This window comes from Xenopus tropicalis, chromosome 2 (genome assembly GCF_000004195.4).
Source record: "Xenopus tropicalis strain Nigerian chromosome 2, UCB_Xtro_10.0, whole genome shotgun sequence".
NCBI lineage: Eukaryota > Metazoa > Chordata > Amphibia > Anura > Pipidae > Xenopus > Xenopus tropicalis.
In genome coordinates this window covers 150,875,797-150,887,899 of record NC_030678.2, presented here as the reverse complement: position 1 = coordinate 150,887,899, position 12,103 = coordinate 150,875,797, and the positions used below count along the sequence as shown (strand labels likewise).

Below are 12,103 nucleotides of genomic sequence, written 5' to 3'. Positions count from 1 at the left end.
ACACCCAGTGAAGAAGAATGCCCATGATTTTAAGCGAGCTGTGATAGGGACAGTCATAGGAATGTATGAATGATACACACCTCTCTATGAAATGAAGGAAACACATCAAACTTGTTTTTCAGGCTTGCAACCCCAAATACTCCGATTTTGATAAAACTGGTTCCATATGCGCAAGTGAAAATATAAACAATACCCTGACACGATACCGCTGGCTCGTCAGTGCACCCACCGGGTTGGATGGAGTAACCAGTCCCATGAGAGAGGTAGACTTTGATACATTCTTTACTTCCTCCAAAATGATCACATTGGACTCCATATACTTTCAAGCTGGCTCTCGGGTACAGTGTGCTGCCCGGGCAGTGAACTCAGATGGAAACGAAGGTTTGGAGCTGATGAGCCCAATCATGACAATAAGTTCGGAGGAAGGTAAATATTAATGTTCCTGGAAACAGAGACAAGTTTGGTGCCATCTCATATCTTACAGTTCCATTTAATTGTAAGAAGAAATTATTAATTTGAAGTATCAAGATTATGCATTTTATTTTCTTTTTCTATAGGTCTTTGCCAACCTCGAGTACCTGGTGTTGTGGGAGCTGAGCCATTCTCTGCTAAGCTGAGATACACTGGGTCTGAGGATCCCGATCATCCAAATCTCATTAAAGTGACTGTCACACTCCCTCATATTGATGGTAATAATCAGCCTTCTTGCTTAACTTTCAACTGTCATATATTCAGAAAAGAACATTAAATGACCACTTGTTAATTCCTCACAGTCTGCATATATATATATATATATATATGTATGTATGTATAACTTTATTTATAAAGCGCCACAAGGGTACACAGAGCTGTACAGTCTTACAAAATACAAAGTTACACACAGGGAGGATAAGTGTTATAATAAATAAATACAATAAATATATATTTATGCACATTTAATAAGTGCCATGTGGTATGAGACTCAGTAGGAAGGAGGTCCCTGCCCTGTAGAGCTTACAATCTAAGTATATATATACAGAATTGTACTTATCAGAGTATCTTTCCTAGGTATGCTACCCATTGTTTCAACAAGAGAATTGTCCAACTTTGAGCTTACACTCAGCCCTGATGGAACGAGGGTTGGAAACCACAAATGCTCAAACCTCCTGGATTTTAACGAAGTGAGGACTCGGCATGGGTTTTTGACGGATGCAACTAAGAATCCAGATGTGATAGGGGAGACCTCTCCTTACCAATATAGCTCACAGCTCAGAGGAGCCAGTGCTCTGCGATTTTACAAGAATCTTAACCTAGAGGCTTGCTTGTGGGAATTCACCAGCTACTATGACATGTCCGAGCTTCTTACTGAATGCGGCGGCACCATTGGCACAGATGGACAGGTAACTTGTATTGGTATTTTCAGATTTTCTGTGGGTGCATTATATGGTTTTGGTGTTTTCTCCGTTGGCTGTTACGCCTCCACCCATAGTTGCCTCCTGCCTGCATTATGTATTTCAGATCTATGTAGAAGATAATTAGTATTATGATATGTACCATGCAGTTGTGGATGCACATAATGTTTTGTTTTAAGTTCACTGGAAGATGTCACAGAGAGCTTTGAGTGTAACGGCAACACAGCTAGCACACATAGGATTGCCACCTGGCCTGTATTTAGCAGGCTGGGTGGCCAGGTAAAACACCTGCCAAAGCTAGGCCAGTATTACAAATTTACCAGCAATGTAGTTGCCAGTAAATCTGTAATACCCTTACGATGAACTTCTGGCCCACCCTTGCTCCTCCCCCAATCCTCTCTAAACTTACCTTTTTTTCTTCCATCCTCTGGCCATTGCACATTATAGCTCCACCCTTCTATGTCATCACCCTGCCCCCTTTACATCACAGCCCACCCCCTCTTGTTCCTGCCCCACCATAGCCAGTAAATATTATTCAGAAAGATAGCAACCCTACTCAGAGAATATATTCATGTACTGGTGGACCATCTGTCAATTATTGGGAGTCCCGGCTTTATAGTTCTGACTTTTTTTGCCTTTTAGCAAGTCTAAGTTGAATTCTGAACTTGGCACCTCCTAGCAGGAGTCTGTATGTGTATATGTGGGTTTCCTCCATGTTGTTTGGTTTCCTCAGGCATTCTAAAAACATACAGGCAGGGACTGTCTCCTGAAGTTGTCTCCCTAGTCTTTGGGTTTAGTTTATAGTATGGTATGGGTCTGTCCATAATTTGGATCTCCATCATTGTGCCTCCAATAAGGATGAATTCTATCTTGGTTGGGATCAAGTACAAGATACTGTTTTATTACTACAAGAAAAAGGAAACTATTTTTAAAAATTTTAATTATTTGATGAAAATGGAGTCTATGGGAGATGGCCCTTCAGTAGTTTTGAGCTATTTAGATAATGGGTTTCCGGATAATGAGTCCCATACCTGTACTAATGTCCTGGTACCGTTACACAGGTTTCTATGAAAGCATGGATGTTTTAGCCACCAACATGTTTATACAAGACATCCACTGGCAACTTCAAAATTTATATTTTTTAGAGTATAAAAATGAATGGCAAGGTCTAAAACATTTATCCCAAATACTTGGGTAAATAAATTCATTGGCAAGCATTGTTTTCATTCACTGACATAGGGTTGTTTTCCTCATGTTTCCCCTAAAGATGAAAGAAGCTTGACGCTTAACTTGTAAAAGGACTTGTAAATCTCCACATAAATGGCCCCTCTCAGCCCAAGCTTCCCTGTCTGGCAGGGCCTCATCCTTTTGTTCATTTGCCTGATCGATGTCTTCTCATGACCTTGTCAGGCTGTGATGGCTTCCTGGTTGGTTTTGTCTTCTATAAACTCATTGTCCTGATTTCAGTCTACAGACTAAATAATTGCCTTGTGTGTGTGTTTGACCTAGGTGGTCCAGCAAATTCTGAGACAAATAAACATTTTTTATTTCTTTCAATCAAATACCTTCCTTCTCATTTGAAATGGTTTGTGGCACATACGACCCAATGAGCTTATTCCCAAACATTTAGCTACGTGCCATATACACAGTTAAACATTTAATTACATTTTTCTCTGAACTTCAATATTTATGAAAAATATTAGTTACCATGCTACTTATTTTGCCAATCTAATTAAGAAATCAGCCACAGACCTTAATAAACTGAGCCCCAAGTAGGGTTCAATGAAAAATTTCAGCCAGCACAACAAGTATGGTGCAAGCAGGGCTTAGCCCCTGCGTGTTTATTCAAGACAACAACCATACTTGTTGTGCTGGCTGAAATTTTTCATTGGACTTTGTTGGGAGCGCCGATTCTCTGGGCACTATTGTGCACCAAGTACTAAATATTTGAGGAGGTAAGGGTGTGCTGGTGGAACTTTTTTCCCCAAGTAGGGTTGCCACCTTCTTCTGTCAATTAAACCGGTATTTGGGTTGGGGGCCAGTCATGATGTCATTTTGGGTTGGGGAAAAGGTGTACGGGACCAGGAAATGGGTGGGGAAATGGGCAGTGTTATAGGCAGGGAGTGGCCATGGTTATAAAGGGTGATCGGCAGCAGAGAGGGTAAGGGAAGGAATTATAGGGCATTACAAATTTAATGGCAAATATATTGCCGGTAAATTTGCAATACCGGTGCTGGTTCTGGCAGGTAATTTAGCCGGTCAGATACAGGCCAGGTGGCAACCCTAGTCCCAAGTGACCAAAAAGTCTTCAAAATGAGAAAGTGCTGTCATCAACAACAGTATAGGAATCTAGCCTAATCATCTAATTCAACATAATGTATTATTCTTAGGCCCAGCAAATCCTGGCTCTTACTACTAACAGCTGCTTTCTAGCTTTTGTTATCTATGCAATGTCAAGAACCCTTAGTACTACAGAGACCATGCATCTAAATTTATCTACAAAGCAGCCAAGCAACACATAGACACAAGGACCAGATTCCAGTTTGAAGATACAGTTAATATAAAAAGCATGAATGAAAAAACTTGTGTAAAGAATCCAAATGAGAATATGAAAACCTTCAAATCCATGGTTTTGTAAGAATTTTTGTGTGCTTACAAACAAAAAAAATCAGGAAAACCACAAATTAAATAAGATTGTTACCATTTGCCTAGGACAGCTCCCATTGACTGCTACATGGCCTCAACAGCTTTTAGATGCAACAGTTTTGTAAAAAAACATTTTGTGGGTTTTTTTTTAGTTTTTTTATTCTTTAGATAAATATCTAAAAATCTGTGTGTTCTAGTAACTAGTAAATCTGGCCCCACGTGTGATTTTACAAGTGTAATAAAGGAAAGTATTTGAGATGAATAAAACACAGCATTTTAATAGAATAATGAAACTGAGTTGTGTATTTGAACATGGTTTCAATAAAAGAGCCTCAGTGGTAGCTAAAGGGTTATTTATACAGGGTGCATGGGGGGTCACACATGGGGGCTGTGAATCTCCTGCAGTGTAAAGGGGCCAGGGCACAGTGACACATTCAGGGATTGAATAGGCAATAGGCAGAGGGTGGTCCAGTGAAGGCATTGGTGGTGTTTCAGTGACATAGAGAGGCTTTCTCAAACCAAATCTGTCATCAGGCCCCATGTTCCTCTTAAAACATTTATATTCAAATGGTAAAATAGAGAGGTACAGATGCCACCTGCAAAGTAAATGTAAGCAATATTCATTGGTTTTATATATATATTTATATATATATATATAATAGAAAGAGTTCCGCACACACAGGGACTTGATACAAAAGAAAAAGTGTTTTTATTGAAAACATTTTTCAATAAAAACACTTTTTCTTTTCTATCAAGTCCCTGTGCGTGCGGCACTCTTTCTATTATATTTTTGTTTTTGACCTGCACCAATGGCATTTGGACTTGTATAGGGTGTACTCCTCCCTGTATACTATATATATGTGGAGTACTAGATGTGTATAGATAGCTAGCTAGACAGACAGAGAGACAGAAAGAGAGAGAGAGATAGATAGAGAGATGATGATAGATAGATAGATAGATAGATAGATAGATAGATAGATAGATAGATAGATAGATAGATAGATGATAGATAGATAGATAGATAGATAGATAGATAGATGATAGATAGATAGATAGATAGATAGATAGATAGATGATAGATAGATAGATAGATAGATAGATAGATAGATAGATAGATAGATGATAGATAGATAGATAGATAGATGATAGATAGATAGATAGATAGATAGATAGATAGATAGATAGATAGATAGATAGATAGATAGATAGATGATAGATAGATGATAGATAGATAGATAGATAGATAGATGATAGATTGATTGATAGCAATTCACAGTTGTCCACCAGTTGCAGAGGCTGACCTTCGGCTGGAGTCACAGCACCCTAGTTCAGTTACACAAACCCCTAGACTTGAAGTCTCTAAACTCCTAAAGCTATACACATACCTGCGCCTATTAGTAGGTCTCTAACCATCAGTTCAAATATCAACCTGTTTAGGTTCTAGTGTCAGCTCCTCTGAGTGTAACCAAAGCTCCACATCTTAGCCCTAATCATGGGATCATGTTCCATTTGGAGCAGGGGTCAGTATGGGATCCCCAGAGTGCTGCCTAGAGGGCTGGGACATGGCTCTTATTAAATACAAACAATTTTGTATCTGATCTTTATTGTTTTTGCTTCTGTGCACTTTTCCTATACGGCACGGCTAGAAGGGGCTGGTTGTTTACCCTGGGTAACCACAACAGAAATGTACTTACCTGCCGACACCTGCCTGTCGCATTAATGTTTTCTGGCAATTCAAAAGACAAAATTCCTAATGCTATTAACATGCTACTTATTACTCTTAAACATGTTTCCCTTTGTGCAGCCGGCAGACACCAAACAATTATTATGATCAGATTCATTCTCACTATTCATACATTCATTCATTCTTTCTTTCATTGACTGCGTCGGCCTTTCCCTTCCCATGACCCTGTCAGGTCATGAAAGCCAAGTGGTTGCGGAAGTTCAAATAAAAAATGATTTGTTTAATTTCTAGGGACGCACAACAGATTTCCATAACAATGCAATCGTCTGGGAAAAGAATATATCATCAATAGATCAATTTAAATACATAACATCTATTAAAAAGAAAGCATAAGGTTCTAACTATATCTATGTATATATATTTATATAAGAATTATGGCTGCTGTTGCTGTCTTATTTATAAACTGGCAAGGTATTTAGGCATTCACAAATATTATAACACTGTTAGTGTTTTTGTTTAATTGCTGAATGAGAATGATGTATAGTGAATGTATGTGATGTCACTGTACATACAGGTATTTATTTATCATTATTATATATAATACAGCAATATATTAATGTGGTTTTGGATCCTTTCATCTAAAATACTCAAGACCTGTGGTTTTTTAGATAGGTGGTCTTTCTGAAATTTGAATCTCCATACTAAAAAATTATTTAAACTTGAATTAAACCCAAAAGGGTTACATACATAGATTTTTATATTTATAACCTTATGTTTTCTTTAATAATTCAGTTGGGCCGAGAAGCGCACCTTGTGTAGTCCTTGTCCCAACGGCCTGCATCTAGTCAATGTGATCCAATTGTTTGGTGGGCATATGGGGGAAAGATAGCTCATTTGGCAGCCCTGCCACACAAGTGTATCTGTAAGTGTATGGCTGGCTTTACACAGATTATACAATCACATCAGTCCCACCCCAGTAGGGTGGGGCAATTTCACCTATTTTTAACAAAACTGTAATAACACATAAAACAAGACCCCAAAAACCCCCAGATATGTGTTCAAACTTAAAATAACCTGCCAAATTTGGTAAAAATAGGAGTGGTATTTAGGGGGTGTGGGCGTACCAGTGATATACTTGTCGTAAATTTGTAATATTTAGTCCTTGTCCTGCCCCTGATCTGCCCCCGGCCCCCCTTCTACATGCTTACCTCTCATTCTAGCCCTTCTGCAAATCCAGTCTGGCTATTAGCATCAGTGAGCAGGCAAGTTGTAGAGTGCCAGGGGGAAGGGGTTTAGTCCTGCGGGCAGATGCCATGCTCATACAGGGGGCAATCAGGGGCAGCAGGGGGCTTGCCTTAGGCCTTGGGCACCCTTACATTATGGCCAGGCACTGAGTAGGACTGTGTAAGGGAAAAAGGAATGCCATTGGTTGGTAATAACAGACGGTGGTATCTTAATCATGGCTAAAACTGCAAGCTCAGCCAATAGCACATTCATGGAGGCTGGAATAAAATGGAAATAATTATATATGTTCACCTCTTAACATTTCCATTCGACAAGTAAATTGAGAATATAGAAATGATCCTATGGGGATGATGAGGAATCTATGGAGTGCTTTCCAAGGAGCAGGTGAACAGAAACAGTTAATAGAAAAATACATTCCGACAGATTAGAAGATTCCAGCTGGGCTGGAGGCAAAGGTTAAATGAATTGTGAGGTATAAGGTCACAGAGAAGGCCCATGTCTCCCTCCCTGATAGTTTATGTGGATAAAACTCAATCTCCTGCACAAGTCACCTCTGACCCTGCCTGAAGCCCTGGTGTTTCTAACTAGCGGCCTCGGGGCTTTGTGTAAAGGTAACATACAGCAACCATGGCTTTTTGTCTGTACAATGATAAAAGTCTGGCACAAAATACTTTTACTCATCAGCTTAAGCTGGCCATACATGTTCAGGTTTTAGTCTTTTTTTCTGGCAAACATTCAGATGCAATGATCTAAAACTAACATTTAGACTGAAATTGTAGGATAAAGCCCTAAAAATAACAAATCAGAGGATGTTCTGAACATGAAATAGTTCGCAGACACTGATCATACGTAAGTGACTTCTATTGTAGGTCCCCCAAGGATTTTGTCAGATACACAATACACAATGTGCAGATTTTATCGTTAGACAACCAAAATTTTCTAACTTGGTCAATAGACTAAATGACCGATCTCCATGGTACGAAAACTACCGGGAAATAATTCGGAGCCCACACACAGTCCAAAAATTGTACGAATCATAGTATGAAGCCTGCTGGTTAATATGGCTTTTTCAGTAACTATAGCGGTGTAGTCTGCAGCAGAATCACATCATAGTTTCCTGATGTCAATAAAAATATCCATGAATGTGTCAGTGTACAGAATGAATTTTGGATCAATATAATTTTGGGAAGAGTATGGCCTAGTGATATGGATATGCAAGGCATCAGTCAGTGTGAGCTGCTCTATATTAGATTCACACCATACTTTGAAACTAGAGATGGTCACTGAAATACAGCCTCCCCCATCATAAATACATGTAGTAAAACATCAGTTGTCCTTATCCAGAAATAACTACATCGTGCCCCAAAGGAAACAAGAAGCTGTAACTTTTTCCCCAGTATTGCTCCCATTCCCTAACAAATGCACATTGTATTCAGACAGAACCCAAAGGTTTGCTCATTTATTATATATACATTCTTAGACTCAGTCTCTCGCCCACTAAGAAGTACAGTAGGTTTGACTTTCTCTGTATGTCTCTAGCCATAGCAGTTTGCAGGCATTCTGAACTACCTGTCCTGTGCAGCTCTCTGTACATCTCACCTTCTCTTGGTATTCTGACCCTTACCTGATACCATTCCTGTCGTGGGCATGTTCCCCTTCTATGTAACAACATTACAGAAACCCCCTGTTTTTCTCTCTTTTAGCCTCAAGAATGCATGCAGCAAGCTCATATCTATCCATGACCTGTCCATTACCGATTCCTTTAAACTACTTGCTCTAACTGAAAGGTGCCTTTCTTACCTAGACATTTATATTTATTTTTCTCTGCCCCCCCCCCACCTCCATCAATCTTGGTGTTTTAATATCCCCATTAACAATCCCAATATCCGCATTGTCTCTATGCTCCTTTTGCTAGTGTTCTCCTGGTTTATCTACTGTATTCTGACGTCCCAGTGCATGTCAGTGGTGATCCCCTTGATTCTGTAAATTCACCGTCATCTGCCCTAAATTAGCTTTCCCATTATGATAGGTCACCAGTCACAAAACCTAAATTCCAGCCCTGCATACAGCTCAGACCAAAGCTTTTCAAAAGTGGTGACATACGTTTGAGCAGCACTGGTGCAAATCCCAGTCAGATCCAATCTTCACAGCTACAAGTCTTCACTATTGTGCTATAATTCCTGCCTCTGCTGGTATTAGCCAGACTGGGAAATCGACTTTTTATTAAACTCCCCAGAAAGTTCTAACTACTACTATATTAACTACTCAAGCAGTTAATATATAACCAACTGCTCTACTTACTCTCGGCTCGTGGCTTTCTTTACCCCCTTACAATTTGGCTTTTTCTGTCAAAACTCACCATGTACCTCCCTTCTTCAAAAGCCAAAAAACACCAATACTCAAATCTATCCATTCACTAGGCATCCATGCCCTATCACGTTTCCCTCTTAAACTCAAACTGCCCTTTAAGAGTACCTTCCTTTCCCTTACCTCTTTCTTTTGGGGATCTCCATTTTTTTTTTGTCCTGGTCCAACTAATCAGTTAATTTGCTTCCAATACCACCTTTTTATCTTTTTATTTGCTATCCATTTCTAATTTCATGTTCCAGCAGTAGACAGAAATGGTCCTCTTTTCCTTTCCAACACCCATAACATCCCCTGTCTCCCCCATACTCAGACCCAGTTCCTAGGGGTTTTCTGCTCTCTCCTTCACTCGCCATATCCAGTTAATAACTAAATTCTGTCACTTTTCCCCCAGGGCTAGGCCAAGAGGTACCAGCGCTCAAGGCGAATACCTCTTGGACCGTAGATTAGCTTCTACTGCCATTCAGTATAAAATGTAAACTACTGAGCCTTATATTCAAAGCAGTCTACAACCCTGCCTCACCCAATATCTTTGAACTTGTCTCCAAGCTGCTCATTTCATTCTTCTAACAATCTAATCACCTCACTCCTGGCCTCCTCAGGTATGGCCATCCATTCAAGACTTTCAAACACATTTCTTTGAAGAGCTTGCCTTCATCTAGTGTACTAAAAAAGAGTGTCTACTCCACTGGTCACCAAAAATAACGGTGGTCATACATGGCAGGTTTAAGCAACCATTTCAGCCCCTTCAGAACAATTTGGCACCTTATGATCTGATCGTTGGCCAAGGGCCAAAACATTGGAGCAGCCCAATTTTGCCTTAGGGGGGGAATATCGGAGAAAGATCTCAGAGATTTGCAAGCATATTGCCAGCTTTAGATGACACTTTTCATTTGTGGATTTAAAATGTAATAGTTAGAAGCTGCCTGCCATCTACTATGTGAAATATGTTTCCTTCCAAGCTGCAAAAGCTCTCAGGAATTGCTAAGAAAATAATTATGGGAACACAATTAGCAGCTGTGCTAAAATGAAGAATGCGCAATTTACCATGTGTTAAGCACTGTGAATGTATGGGAACTTTTCATATATACGTATATGTAAAACCTATATGGATGCCAGAAATTGCTTATCCTTACACAGATAACAATAATATAATATAGCATACACAGATAATAATAGCTTTTCCTCTAGTTTCTTTTTATTGAATAAATTCTAATTATAGGGCAGGTTTTTCCTTTGCACTTTGTCCCATGCGGAGAGTAAATATTGAGGCTCGTTAAACAGAAGATGAGTAAAGTCTGCGCTCCCATAAATGTCCCTCTCATATTGACGCCTTTGTGTTCAAGCTTCCGAGCCAAAAGCTTGTCTGTTTGCTCACTGCTAGAATGATAGTTGTGGAAGAATGAACTTTTTCTTTGGGTCAGACTTCTGTCTTTTTTGGTCTTGGTCTTTTGTTGTTGTTTTTGGAGCTTCAAGCATCATGTGAGGCAGATATAGGTACAGTAACTATTGCACTTTTCCACTGGCACTGGCCTTCAATGATAATAAAAATACATAGATATTCTTATAGATTCATCAAATCTACTAAAAACTGTTTTTAAACATGACCCTCTTCACCTCGGTTAGTGGTTCTATTTTTTCTATTTGTCTGTTCAGTGTTTACACCCATTTATTGTACAGCTCTGTGGAATATTTATATATTTATATTTATTTATTTATAAAGCACTAGTTCTGTGCAGTAGAACAATAAATTAATACGACAAACAGGGGGTTATTACAATACTAGATAAATACAAAGTATGATAATAAATACAAATAAATATAAGATGCGGTTGCAATAAGGTAAGAATCAAAGCGATAAGAAGATAGAGGTCCCTGCCCTGTAGAGCTTACAATCTAAATTGTACAACTTAAATATTTTTATAAAATGTGCTTTTATTATTGACACTAATAATGCACTAGGTTCCTCCAAACCCCTTTATACCCGGAGTGTCATTTGCACAACTCTTCCTTCCATACCCATTTTAAGGTGTTATAGGCAGTCATATATTAATGTAATGTTGCCATACTTAAGGCATTTCTTATGCAGGCTGAATGGACAGATATTACACAAGTAGCCATACATTGTATGGAACCTTTTGTAATTTATTCGTGTACACATATTAAGAAGGTGCCAGCGTGTTCCACGGTGCTGTACAATAAATGGGGTTGTGTCTTAAACATAAAGATTACATAGAAAAACAGTCAGTAACTGATACAAGAGTTAAAAAGGGCCCTGCCCAAAAAAACTTTCAGTCCTTCTACTGTTCCACTCATTTGGGTGAAGAGGAGCTGCAGCTTCAATCATGGGGAGAACATACAAACTCCCTACAGATAGTACCCTGGCTGAAATGGAACGTGGGGCCTCAGCCACCACCATGACATGTTAAGGAGTTGTTGTGACCTAGAGCAGCATCATTTTAGGCTCCCCAAAACTTTTTTTGCCCACTGGATCCCCAGCAATGAAAATAAATACATAAAGCATTGGGCACAGAGCCCTCCGCTGCTATCTCTATGCACCCCTTGCACCTGTGCTGTATTAATACCAAAGCCTGGTAACCCAACTGAGTCTCCAAAGAGTCTGCTTCTATTGAATGTGTCAACACTGCCGAGCAGCTGATTCTCTTTATTGGCCTCGTGATTCAGTGCTGAAAACTGGATGCCTTTTACAGTTAATCTTTGTTCATCTTAATGCACAGCCGCCCATTGGAGCTGATTAAAGGGAAAGTGCCAC

At 39.4% G+C, this 12,103-nt stretch overlaps 1 protein-coding gene across 1 annotated transcript in view; it reads left to right on the top strand.

The window, feature by feature from the left end:
• Positions 1-12,103, top strand: part of frem2 (FRAS1 related extracellular matrix protein 2) — a 123,772-nt gene that overhangs the window by 96,792 nt on the left and 14,877 nt on the right. Inside the window, exons 14-16 of the mRNA XM_018091727.2 lie at positions 123-426; positions 558-689; positions 1,048-1,379. Of these exons, the coding sequence (XP_017947216.2) occupies positions 123-426; positions 558-689; positions 1,048-1,379 (768 nt within the window). The remainder of the gene's footprint in view (positions 1-122; positions 427-557; positions 690-1,047; positions 1,380-12,103) is intronic.